The 14,205-nt window shown below is 48.0% G+C and overlaps 1 protein-coding gene across 1 annotated transcript in view; it reads right to left on the bottom strand.

Annotated features, from left to right (window-relative positions):
- Positions 1-4,887: 4,887 nt before the first annotated feature.
- Positions 4,888-14,205, bottom strand: part of LOC126538740 (globin-like) — a 132,190-nt gene continuing 122,872 nt past the window's right edge. The window contains exons 2-3 of the mRNA XM_050185475.2: positions 8,738-8,963; positions 4,888-6,473 (exon numbers count right to left, since the gene is read on the bottom strand). Of these exons, the coding sequence (XP_050041432.1) occupies positions 6,330-6,473; positions 8,738-8,963 (370 nt within the window). The 3' untranslated portion in view covers positions 4,888-6,329. The remainder of the gene's footprint in view (positions 6,474-8,737; positions 8,964-14,205) is intronic.

Here is a 14,205-nt window from a genome sequence, read left to right as displayed (position 1 = left end):
CAGCGCCTTAGAAACGTTCTTGCCTCGCATTATAATTCTAACAGAAGGGAGAAAAAGCTAGTTTCACGTACCCTAATGACCGTTGCTGCTGGCGCCTTTGCACCATGCAGCTGCACAGGACATGGTCGCCGCATTTATAGTTCTGTGTGCTCTAGTTGACGCCAGCGTGAGACGATGGTGCCACCGACCATGCCGAGCACGTCTGCTTTTCCGATGTTCCGGCATTTCGTAAATGTGCGCTACGCTGGTGGCACGTTTGCGGACAGGCTGTAGTGAACTGTACTGAAGCTGCGTTGTTGGAGCCATGTTGGGGAGCAGAGTTTAAAGGGACACTAAAGTGAAAAATGATTTCTTCTGCATCAGTAAATTACCGTTCTACAACACCAAAAACACCACTCTTACAACGCTAAGACGTTTGGTAAGCCAGAAAAAGCGCAAGAACGAGATACGGGTGGCGACGCCCCGCACCTGGGGGCTGTGACGTCTTGGATTTTGATGGCATATTCTAGGGCCTACTAATTATATATAGCGGTACAGATTGACTACATTGTGTTCTATAAGAACCAAATATTAAACATGACAAGTTTCGGGAACCTTTATTCAGCCAACGCGGTTCAAATGCGAAAACATACTTTGGAATCCATGACGTCACGCTGACGTACCGGCACTGGGGTTTCGGCGCGAAATTCAAATACTGATACTTGGACCTTCATTTTCTAATCTGATAATCAAACTACTTTTTTTAAATGACCGCCTGCAGGGTTCTCAAAACGATGCTTCATTAGTCTAAACTGATTTATTGTTTCGCTTTGGTGTCCCTTTAACCAGGTGTCGCAGAGCTGTTATTGCAATGACCAAACACGTTTCAGTTTCATGAAACGTAATCGTTAAAACACGAGAACACCCATAGAACATTGTAGTGGTTGGACAAACCGTCACAAGATGCCGCTAGCAGCGCTAAAACTACTATCGCCGTTTACAACATACCTGATACGGCGGTAGTGGCGCATCAACACATTATGGTTCTCTGCTGAACTTCAATGCGTTACCAATGTTTTCGTTTTGCATCACTGTGCTCGTCAAAAGAAAAGGGCCACTGCCCGGAAAAAAAGCGACAGGTAATTCCTGTGACGTTCTGTACGCTTCGCAATTCACCACAGCTGCCGTGTGCCTACAGCTTGAATAATTTTTTTTATTTGAGCCGAGGGTGTTCGTTGCGTAATAAATCGGGCCTTAATAGTAAGGGAGAAAGAGAGAGAGAGAAACGTGGCTAGTTAAAACGTAAAAAGAAGTAGGTTTGTCATACCAAATGTAACTTTTCATGCACACAGCGGACAGGAAAAAGAAAGACACATATAAGCCGGGTTGTCACATTACACTCGGAGAGACACCATATTGGAAATGAAAATAAAGTGCGCAGCCACAGTCGAAATAATTAAATTCTTCATGGTCTCGTTGCCACGAAGAAAATGACAGTGGAAAGTCGGACGATATATGCATCTTCAATAGACTGCGTGTACAGTTCTGGGAGATTATGCCTTTTGGTTTTTCCGCCTTCGATTCTGTGCCGGCTGCAAGAATTCACGCATGAGGCATCGCAAAGGAAATTAGTTCTCCGTTAGCGGCCAGCGCTCGTTTCCCATCCGGCCGTGGCTAATAACGCCATTAAGTCTGGACAGCGCAGGGGCGCCGTGTGCGGGCATAAAAAAACTCATCCCTGCTACTTTGGTCAGTCGTCTGCTACGTTTAATTTCTTCATTTCGTCTGCGTCCTCGTTCCCGTCTGTGCTGTGCCCAACGTCCGCTAGGCGGCGGCGTCGAAGCGGAAACGAAAACCGCGAAAGAGGCGACATATTCTGTTTGGACCGAGAAGCCAGACGCGAAGCTTTTTCACATGGCAGAGCGCTTTTCTTTAATATGGTGGCACTCGCTTGCCAGCGAATACGCCATTCTAGGCAGAAGTATCCTTTAAAAACAAAGTTCTCAAACAAAAGTTGTAAGCCAATATGCAACAGCCAAGACTCCGGCCAGCGCTCCGGCCGATCGAAGTTTCGTGGATCTGTTCATGCATTCATTTTTCTCGCACGAGCAGGATTTCATTTTGCACAGCGCATAAACCGATCACAGTACAGCCAAGACAAGACGACAGCCAAGATAGGCTTTAGGTAATCACGAAACGCTTTTTGAAAAGGTAGAACGTCGCAGATCATCTGCAGACCCTTTACAGCACCAAATCCATGGGCGCCGCCATATTTGATGACGTGACAGCGCCCGCCATTGAGCTCCATAATTCTGATAGGCGTTTCCTCGCTTGTTTACACAATGGTCGCCGCGGCCGCAGGCATGGCTCAGAAACCTGCTATTTAGGCTATCACGGTGAGCCTCAAGTGAGTAGACAAAAACAGACTTTGGCCTAAAATGCAGAGGCAGTGCAAATACACCCTTCTTTTACCCGTACTGTCTGCGCTAGCTGCAATCTTAACACTCTGCAAGCCTATCGGCCAAAGGCGACGAATAAGGCAACTCGATGTTTGATTTTACTCTTTATGTTCTAGTTTGCAGAGGGACATATTTGTAAGGCTGATACAGCCGTGCGCGCCTGTTGTCGTTAACTGTGTGCGTAACAACTTCGTTCCGAAAAGGCGTGTGCGCGTGCGCAGAAAATAAGTGTTTGAGACCTGCTCCAGCCGCGGCGGCTGAATCAGACCGCGTCGTTCTTATTGCCAGCGCTGATCAAATAACATGGGAATGGTTTCGGATTACTTACAGCGGCAGATTGAAATGTATTCGCGCGCGCGTGGACAGAAATATTTCAAGTGGCCGAGAGCCTGCTGTTTGAATCCCGGCGCAGAAAGGAAACTAGCGGTGACAGGCTATATGTAATCGCACTGAGACGAGCCTGAACAGCTTAACTGAAACAACAAAGGGACGTCCTTGTCTGCCTCCCTCGCCGCATATAATTATAAACTCGCCGTATATAATTATTGACCAACTAGCTCTCAGTTCAATATTATTATTCCACGTTTGACTTCGCCGTTGTGGAAAGTGAAGCTGCTCTAGTACGTCGGTCGTACTTGCGTGGAGAGGGCGTGGCGTTGACTTGCAAGCTCATCGAAGTTCAACGTGCCGCGTTATCTGCGTCAGCGGTGGCGGTATCGCTGTGCTGTTGCTGCCCAGGTGGCGTTAGCCTGGCAATGGGTTGCCAGCCATCGCCGACAATTCGCTATCCAGCACTGGCGGTAGACCTTGTCGGGCTCGCCTTGCGCGCAAGGTTGTGCGTGACGAACGGACGTATGTAAATGCGAGCACTGCTCGTGCATCTGAGGCGTTCGAAGCTCGCCAGCAAGTCTCGTGTGACACACCTTCAAGTCTCTATCGTCGCAGTTCTTGCTGTTCAGGACAGACAGACAGAAGACGTTTTTCTCTCTGCTTTTTCAACGTTTTAAGTAAACAGGACTAAGCGGTTCCCGGTCTCTCGGCAGAACGCCGCGTGAGTGGCGGGCGGCAGCTGATGGCCGCTTGCTCTCGAATCAGAAGACGTCCAAAGAAGGCGGGCCTGTGGCGACCCCTATACAGCGCGCTGCGCAGAAAGCGTTGTAAAATAGGTCTACGTCTGTCAGTTCTCGCACGAAATGGTATTCGGCGACACCACTGAAACAACGCACGTAAATTCTGTTTCAAGAAACTTGTTTATATTTATTGGTTAAAAAGAAACAAAATGTAGGCTTAAAAAGTCCTTATGGATCGCTAACTGAACCGTTCTCGCTTGTAAATACGAGCGTCTGCTAAAGCCGATGACAGCCCCAATGCTTCACTGGTGCAGTTGTTTGCTTGCATGTGTAAGAGTGTACCTACATGAAGGCTGAGAAACAAGGCAAAAAATGTATTCGGAAATACAAAAGGGCACGCTATATATATATATATATATATATATATATATATATATATATATATATATATATATATATATATATATATATATAAAGGCGACACGGTACATTTGAAAGCAAACAACCGCCGCGCGCGTCGTTATTCCTAGGGAATTTTTGCAAACGTGTTATTTTTCATTACGCGAGAGCTTTTATTGCCATGACCTTTGCAGCTTGCAGTCTACATTTTTGGATAGGCAGATGAAACTATGTATAACCTCGGATATCTTCAACGATCGCCGTCCATCTTGGAGGATGTAACGAAAAAATCGCAACGACTTATTGGGCGATAAGTTTTGTAGGCGAAGACTTTGTTTGCTTGAACGATACCTAAATAGCGATGACCGCGTTGCATGTATGATGCTGTGCGTCGATAGAAGTAGTAGAAGAAGAAGAAGAAAAAGACAAAAAAAAAAGACGTACAACAGGTAGGCTCGCTTTCCATGAGATAAAGGTGGCGTAGCAAAAGCTCATTCTTCATCAGGGCCGTCTCCATGCACCCGACGTTGCACACACAAATTTACTTCTATACGCTCCGTTGGTAACACGTATCCTCGTAGAACGTCAAAACAGTTACATTCGAACACCGACCGTGAACATGTTCGCCAATCTCTCTGCACCAACTTATGGGATTTGCATGTACATATCGCAGGAAAACGGTAAGCTGGGCAAAGCCGGTGTGGTTGCATCGTCGGAAACCAGCGAACGAACACCTCGGACCGAGAAAACGCGAAGTGGCGTGTCTTTTCACTCTTGGTCTGCGTTGTCCGCGCGCTGATTTCCTGCGATACGGTACACGTGTATATACCGGAATCAGATCATCGGTTGCCATCAGATTACCATTCCAGACAAAAGAAAAAAAAAAGTTGCCGCACACTTCGACCTGTAAGACTGAATATATATATATATATATATATATATATATATATATATATATATATATATATATATATATATATATATATATATATATATATTATTCATTGACCCGCAGATATATTCACTCTGAACACGGTAACATTCATTAAGGTGCTCGTTTACGCGTTATAAAGGTAACCGGTGCTCTCGAGTTGAAATTACGGTAATTATATCAGCACCAATTTGAACATTCTGAAAACTTTTCTTGACGCCTAAGGCTGATATGAACCAGACCAATTTTCACAGTAGCTAACCACATACCATGTGCCCCACGTAACTTACACCGTAATGAAAAAAAAAAAAAGGAAAAGAATATGCCAGTGCCACGTAGCTGGGCAGAACCGATGCAATACTGTTTGCTGTCGCTTGGAGCAAGTCAGACCTTTCCGTTTTCTTTTTTTTTTGTATTTCGCTTAATTAAATACGTGCGACTAGTCGCGCGGTATTTTTTCGTATGGTATGGTATGGTATGAAGAACTTTATTTAGGTCCTGAGGGATCAGTCTGGGACTTTCTGGAATTTTTTTTTTCTGGAGTCTGATATTTTTTCGTGTTCTGCGGACTTTTTTTTAAACTTCGAAAAAAAAAAATCTTTTATGTAGCACGTATTAAAGCAACAGAAAAAAAAGCTGGATCGGGAATTTTCGAGGATGGTCAGCAAATTTCTCATTCACACTTTTGCTCTGAATATAATATTAGAGAAGTTGATTACTTAGTAATGTATATATATATTTAAATTTTGCCACAAGTTACGTGGGACACCCAGTATATTGTAGGTTACGGCACAGCGAGGCGCCGGGTTACGTACGACACGTACAACATGGCGCCTGCACGGTGCTAAAGTTAGGTGTGCACTGCCTCTGTAACTTTGAGTGACATCAATATAGCAGCTCCAATACCTTCAAGCCTAATCGCCCAGAACTATACGCGGCTGCTAAGAGCGGCCGTCACCAACTGTACTGTGAAAGCGAGGACACCTCTGAAACAGCTACTGCGCACACAGAATGCATGTCTCGCGCCTCATCCGTGTTCATCGCAGTACTATTCACATCGCAGTCTCGCGAGTCGGATGCGCATATGTCGGTCACGTTAGTGTGCATTATCGGGACCCATTGCCGAATACGCCTTCAGACAAGCGATTGTGCCAGACTCGGCATAGCGAACGACCGGGGCAAACCGCCATCACACCGCGGCTGTTCCATTTGACTATATATAACACATGCGTGCTTCCAGCGGGGACAATACACTCGATCCTACGACGCCCTCGTAACAATGCGTGCCCTGCGCATACTAAGCGTAACCACAAGAGCTCGGCAACCGTGACGTTTCCGTGGACCATCCAAGACTCGCGTTCTCGGTCGCAACCGCGAAGAAGCCACCAGCGTCTGCACGCGCTTTGAAGCAGTGTATACAAGAGGTGACGACGCCGTCTGCTCGCGTCTTCTGCGAGCCGATGCGAGAGAGGAGGGGCAGCGCTGTGCGGCCTAGTTCTTGCCGGCCTCCTTGTAGACGTCCGCGGTGACGGTGACCACCAGCCTGAGGGTCTTCTCCCAGGCCGCCACGGCCGCCGGCGTCATCTTGCTTCCTAACCGGTCCTTCAGCGTGTCCACGATCACGGCCATCGTGTGCTGCGAGAGAGACGGGTAGGGAGGACGGTCAAGTGCGAGTCCCAGCAAAGGAAGAAAAGCGCAGGCTTTTCATTTTCCGCATTATACACAAAGATTCTGGACCTCGAAAAAACTTGGAAATCTAGACGAGATACTACTTAAGCCTCAGAGCACCTTAAATTATTTACTACAGCAGCTATGCTGTGAAATTACTTGCGCAAAAGAAATGAAGTAAACAAACGATTTATTAATGGAAATGATAGTGGATGAAAAAACAATGTAGCCGAATGCGGCAACATTGATGCCTTCAGGTAGCATGTGTGGCTTTATTGACCGGTTGCCTTCACCCAAAAAGATCACGTTCCCGTGACGCCTGCGGCAGAAAGGATGTTCCACATCCGCCGCCAAGGTCTGTGGGTGGTGGAAACAAATATTCAAGAAAGTGGATCGGGAAGCGGCGCCGCGGTAGCTGAATTGATAGAGCATCGCAGGCGAAATGCGAAGGTTGTGGGATCGTTCCCCACCCGCGGCAAGTTGTTATTTCACCCACTTTCATTTCCATTAATCCATCGTTTCCTTATTGCATTTATCAAACACAAGTAATTTCCCCTATGTTGTCCTTGGTGTCAGTGTTTGTTGGCCTCTTATGATGCGACTAATAAACATCGGGCCCCTCGGTCAACCCCCTTTCTTGTCGTTGATATATATGCTTTATATGAGTAAATTATTTTGCGTTGGTTTGGAGAATTTCATTTTTTTAGCTTCGTGAAATCGGATGTGTCTTTTCAGCCTGGCAAATTCAGGAGAAGCCAGAATGATGCCAGTTTTCTCGTCACTCCTCACAGCGAACTGAACGATGTGACGGGCGGGCAGCACTTTCGCTTAAGCCTCCCGAACAGGGTGCCTGCAGTTACTGTGCGTAGAGTGACTCTACGAGGGTACCTGCATGCGAGCGCCGTCCAGCGGTCTTTATCAGGGCAGCCGTGCGAGACCGAGATTAGGCCGTACCATATGGTTAACGACGCCTGATAAGGCGGCTATATGCCACGAAACGGGATTCGTTATACATAAAAGGCAGAAATCGTCTGCAGAAGCGTACGCACTTGGGCTGCAAGGCTGGTTCGTGACTTGAAATAGCGTAAAACAACATGGCGTAAATAGAGAGAGAGAGAGAGAGAGAGAGAGAGAGACAACGGCTCTGTTGTCCGCCCCTTTTCTCACGTCCCGTTCCTCAATTGCTCGGTTTCTGCTCGAGAAATGGACTGTCGCGGACGCGACAGTGCCACTTCAGCTGGATTATCAGAAAATGCGAATATTACTTGTGCAACGCACTACAGCCTAAGAAATTCACCAATTAGCAAAAATCGATTCATTGTAATAGTTCCGAATGGAATTTGAAGGCAGTCCGCGACTTCTGGCACTGACACGCTCCGTATATACGGATCTACTGATTTCGAGGCATCTGTCCTCAAAAATGTGCCACGAAATACATTCGCGAACCACTTGTCGTCTTGTTCCTTGGCGCTCGCGCGATGACGATGAGAGCGAAATAACGAGAGAAGTGCCATTGTATTTCGTAGTACATTTCGGTGGCTAATATCCGTAAACCTGAGACAAAGCCTCCGGATTTTTGCTAACTGGACAGAGCAGCTTTATCTTTGTAAAACATGAGGTTATGCCTCTCGGAATATGTCATAAGCGCAAGAGGAGTGCGGGCGCTCTTAAAAGCGAACAGCTTTATTTCTTACCTCGTTCGCCCGGTTTTCGTTGTTTGGTGGCCGGATTTTCTCCGCTGATAGAATGAGGCGAGTTATTGTATACGCTCGCTACGGGATGCTCCCCAAGGGGAGCATCCCGACCTGCACTCTAAAAAAAAGTTTACACCCTTTGGGGTGTATATCTGCCACACAACGATAATTGTCATCTGCCTTGCTTGCGTTTCCTTTCTTTAACGCTGCGAGCCCGGTACTCTCCAGTAACGATCGGCATGCGCGTCATCAGCATCACAAGCATTCCCGACAGGAAAGTAGCGGGCGCGGCGTTTTCAAGAAAGGAAACGGAAGCAAGGCAGATGACGATTATTGTTGTGTGCCAGATATACACCCCAAAGGGTGCAAACTTTTTTTAGAGTGTGTACATTTGTCTACACTCTTAGGCAAAGTTACACCCTTTGGGGTGTATCTCTGCCACGCAACAATAATCGTCATCTGTCTTGCTTCCGTTTCCTTTCTTGAAAACGCTCCGCCCGCTACGGAGGAGGGTGGGGAGGGGGGGGGGGGGCGCACCTCGAAGTTTGTGACGGTGACCGGCCGTCGGGTGTGGCTGATGGCGATCTTGCGCACCAGCTCCACCAGGCACTCAGCGTCGTCAAGGGTGTCCACCAGCGACGTGATGGCGTACGCCACCGACATGGCATGCGCGCCGAGGCGAGGGTTGGTGGACAGCGCCTCCGGCGGCACGTCCGCGAAGCCGGAGAACAGCTTCTGGTACTCGGGGTGCCGTTGAAACAGCCTGCACGTCACAGAGGGACAGAGAAGATGTTTAGTCACATGCGCATATATACACCAATCTACACCTGCCAACACGTTGGATCGTCAATCGTTTAACGTGCGTACGCACCAGGGACAAAGTACACCCGAAACGGCATATTCTTGCTCCGTCTTTATAAAGAGTAACACTTGCCACTGCGCAGTAACGAACGCTAAGGATGTGATGTGTGTATTGTTTAGAGTTTTTTTTCCTGGCAGAACTGTAGACAGTGTTTAACATCAGTGAGTGGTGCCGAAGCATTTCGTTGCACTACGAGGAAGGCACACCAGTGCAGCACTTGAGCGTCGGCATTGCGTCACGGAGAAGCAAGTGCGAACAATGTTCTGCTTCAGGTATCCTGAGACAGCAGCTCCTCCAAGCGTATCTCGCATTATTTGAACCATCGAGCGGCCGTGGCTCGGTACGGACAGACGCCGTCAAAAGACACACACATGCAGCCATACGTCGCGGACGTACGAATTAAAAGTACGATCACGACGAGTGTTTTGTTGTTCTTTGTGGCAGCGCATTTTTTGCCGAAGCGTCGACAGACAAGTTTACCTTTTATTGCGACGCCAATTATATGGACACTGCAGGCGCAATTCTGCCGTCGGCGTAAGCGTCGCCGTGATGTTCCGTATAAGGTCCAAGGGTGATAAAATCGTCGCCGCTCGCCGTGTGCTGTATGTGCGAGTGAAAGCTTGCGAGGGTGAACCGTTCATAGCAGCTTAATCTCGCGCACGCAACGGCGGAATTTAAAGCGGGGAGGAATCGCAGCTCCTTCCATCGCGTGCAAGTTCGGTGTGAGCGTAGGGAGGGAGGGGGGTGTTTTACTCCGGCCGGGCGAATGTATTTGTAAAGCCATTTGCGACGGGCACAGAGTCCGCGCTGCGTTGTCTTTCCGCGGCTTAGTTCGCGTTGATGCGATGGGCAGCACGAAGGTCAACTCGCTCGCAGCTGCTGCCGCGTTTCCTCACTGCAGCGCTTTGACAGCGAGCATTCCGCGATCGTCGAGTGAGATGTGTTCACGCGTTGGCTTGTGCGCGCGTGACCCGATGCTTGTTAATTTAGTGTGCCTATGTTTACAAGTTTATACAGCTGACAAAACTACTATCCTTACTGCTTATAGCTGTCCACTGATTTGCTATCGTAATCGGTGCTTCGCCTTTCGGGCGAAACTACGACTTTTTTTTCTAGAGTACCGACACGCTCAGGAACTGCGCTCGAAAAAAAAAAAAAGAGCTTTCCGTTCGAGACGTCAACACTCCACCAGACGCCACACTCCACCAGCGCACCCCCTGAAAAGCAAAGCAGTCGCGCGTGGAAGGATGTTTGCCTGCCACGGGGCGGCCTATACGCCGACTGGCGGCCACAAGCAGCGGCCGGAAGAAAGCGAAGATTGAAGGAGGCCCTCGGGAGGCACGCGTAGAACGTGGCCGTGAATGCCCGCCCCATTCAGTGCTTACTCGCGCTGACAAGTCAAGGCCTGCGTCACCATTTGGGGGCCAGAGGACGCGCTCGCGCGGAGTGAGCCGGGCGATGGGGGCTGTCTTTTTTTCAAAGCAACGGGCGCGTACACACACAGAAGGCTGGCTACAGTGGTACACGGATCGACGTGGCGTGCATGCCACCGCACCGCGGTGGCGCCGTATATATACGGGCCTCGCTATCCCAGTTTGGTCGCAAAACGCGCAAGCAGCTACTATACACGTCGTATATCACACACACACAAAAAAAGTTCGGCAGCATACTACACTACTGTAACACGTGAAGGCCTGCAGCACGCGTGGTAATGCGTTAAGTTATGCGATCGAAGGGGTCAGACGTCTTGTGAGACATAAGGAGCCGCAGTGGGAAGTAAACGTACGGCGCTGTAGGTCGACTTCCTCAACGACACGTGCGAGCACGTAACGCACTACCTCAAGGTTCTTTCGTTCTCTCTTTCTTTCCGTCTTCCTTCCATTGTTTTTCTCTTCCTTTCTTTTTATCATTTTTTTTCTTTCGTTTCTTCGGGGGTATGAATTCATTCCTGATTATACATTTTGCTTCATTAAGCTAGACGCCGCTTTTTTCGGGTATGAGACATTGATTGCAACGAGCCATTTAAGACTTTCGCCCTAATATCATAATCAGGAATGGCTCATACCCCCGTAAGCAAGCAAAGATGCCATGGCTGAATATGAATGAAGAAACGAAAGAAAGAAAAGGATAAACAGGAAGAAAGAGAAAGGAATAAATAAATAAAAGAAGGAAGGAAGGAAGGAAGACGGGAAGAAAGAAAGAACGAGAGAACCTTGAGGTAGTGCATTAGGTGCTCGCATGTGTCGTTGAGGAGCTCGACCTACAGCGCCGTACGTTTACTTCACACTGCGGCTCCTGATGTCTTACAAGAAGTCTGACCCCTTCGATCGCATAACTTAACGCATTACCACGTGTGCTGCAGGCTTTCGCCTTCACGTGTTACAGTAGTGTAGTATGCTGTCGAACTTTTTATAAGCCTAGGTGTTCTTTTTTTCTTTTGCTTCACTGGACTAGACGCCGCTTTTTCTTTTTTTTTTTTTTTGGGTACGAGCCAATGCAACGAGCCCCTTAATTTCGCCTTAATAGTTAGCCGCAGCAGCTGCCCATATATCTGCAGTTGACACGGTATCAACATGGTATCGTGTTCACGTCGATACCGACAGTCAGAGGATTGACCGTATAGTGTTTTGTCGTCTCGAAACACCGCCATATTGCTTCAGACCTGCGCATTTAATTTTGCAGACGGTGTCATGGGTGTGCACCGTAAACAGCACCACCACGAGACAAAGCGGTTCATGAAGGCTTCCCAGCTGGGGTTCGTTAGATTGGCCAATTCACCAGACGCGACGCGAAATAGACGACATTGCTACATGCTTTTGATACCTTTAGAGTTTTAGCTTGTCCGTACAGAATATCGGTGACGTAGACATGAGCAGTAGCTGTGGTGGCGCCATATATCGTGACGTTGAGCTCCAAACATAGCTCACAAGACTATTATTCCAATAACGGGCTATCTACTGCTCAGCTGCTGGTATAAATGCGCTGGCGCATAAAAATGTAATAACATAAAAATTGATGGTTTGAAGAAGGGAAATAAAAAAGGAAGGAAGGAACACGGCGGATCTCAACAACTGAAGTAAAGAATTACAAGACAGACAGAGGAGAATGATAAATGAAAGGCAGGGAGCTTAACCAGGAATGAGCGCGGTTGGCTACCCTGCACTGAGCCCCCCCCCCCCCCCCCCCCCCAAAGGGAAAAATTAAGAGAATAAAAAGTATACAGTACGGCAGAAGCAACAACAAGAACAAAAGATCACCGCAGCTAGTATTATATACAAAGAGAATAATCAAGACTGAAAACAAATGTCCCGTGGTTCTTCACTTACCAACAAGAAAGAAAAAAAAAAGCGTTACAAATTACAAGGCAAATTTAACTATACACCAAGGCTCGTATTGAAATCAACAATGTATGGAGATTCCAATCTTGCCGAGTCGTCGCTGTTTTTCTGCACTGTTTTCCCGCCTGTATTTAGCGCTAATAACTCTCCCGGACAATCAGCACACGCTCCACGTGACATGCTATCGTTTACTCTCATGCCACCCCATGATTGTCGGCAGCATTGCTGGATAACTTTCAGCATAGAAAGCGGTCAGTGGTAAACGGGGCACACAGCTGCGGCAACGCGGCTGCGCATCTTGTTTACATTTGTCCCGCCGTAAGGTCCGTTACTGCCGCGAACCCACCCAATTGCCGTGTCTTAATTGAACGGAAAACTCAGAAATTAAATTACGGCGTTTTACGTGCCAAAACCCACTTTCTGATTATGATGCACGCCGTAGTGGGGGGCTACGGAAATTTGGACCACCTGGGGTTTTTTAACGTGCACCTAAATCTAAGTGCACGGGTGTTTTCGCATTTCACCCCCATCGAAATACGGCTGCCGTGGCCGGGATTCGATCCCACGACCTCGTGCTTAGCAGCCCAAGGAAAACGCAGAAATAACAACACTGGTAAACTGATAGAACTTCAGCACGCACGCGCCTGTCTCGTTTGCTTTCGCAAGCCACGAGCCGAACCCCCAAAGCGACGAGCGATGGTGGGCGCGCACGCTGAATATGAGACAGTACCGAGAAAGCGATTCAGCATACAGGAAAGCGAATGACGTCAAACAAGCGAGCATTAAAGCACAGGGAAAGGTCCAAGACAGTTGGAAAGCGTAAGGAAAAACAATACAGTCCTACGAACAGTCTTTTGGCATGCGTGACCTCCCATATACTGCGTATCTCACCCGTTGCATCTGCTTGTTTAGAACCCTGACCATGAGAAGGCAATTCACAGAAGAATAAAATGGGTTGGATCGCATACGGAAGACATCGTGAGCTCCTGACTGGGAGCTTACCGTCATCTCTGAAAAGGAAAGTATACAATCAGCGCATTTTACCGGCGCTGACATACGGCGCAGAGACTTGGAGGCTGACAAAGAAACTTGAGAACAAGTTAAGGACCGCGCAAAGAGCGACGGAACGAAGAATGCTAGGCATAACTTTAAGAGACAGAAAGCGAGCGGTTCGATTCAGAGAGCAAACGGATATAGACGACATTCTAATAGACATTCAGAGAAAAAAATATGGCGCTGGGCAGGCAGGTCATGTAATGCGCAGACTAGATAACCGTTGGACCACTAGGGTGACAGAATGGGTACCAAGAGATGGGAAGCGCAATAGATGACGGCAGAAGACTAGATCGTGCGACGAAATTAGGAAATTTGCTGGTGCATGTTGGAATCGGTGGCGCAGGACAGGGGTAATTGGAGATCGCAGGGAGAGGCCTTCGTGCTGCAGTGGACATGAATAGGCTGATGATGATGATGATGATGTTTAGAATCTTAATGATACCATTTAGCTTCGAACCAGAAGCAAGAACAAGCAAAGAGCGGACGATGGAAACAGAAAAGTCGCAGTTTCCCCCGAAAGCCGGAGCATCGATTGTTTTAGCAAATTAGTGGACAACTATGCGAATAAAGGAAGGTAGTTTTATCGGCCGTATAAGCTTATAAACGTAGGCACACTAACTTAATCAACAAGCATGGTGTCACGCGCCCGCAAGCAAACATGAACACATATCTCACTCGACGACCGCGGAAACTAGCTGTCAAAACGCTGGAGTCAGGAAGTGCGGCAGCAGCGGCGAGCGAAGTGACCT

This window comes from Dermacentor andersoni, chromosome 8 (genome assembly GCF_023375885.2).
Source record: "Dermacentor andersoni chromosome 8, qqDerAnde1_hic_scaffold, whole genome shotgun sequence".
In the NCBI taxonomy this organism is placed as follows: Eukaryota; Metazoa; Arthropoda; class Arachnida; order Ixodida; family Ixodidae; genus Dermacentor; species Dermacentor andersoni.
This window is presented reverse-complemented; position numbering and strand designations above follow the sequence as displayed.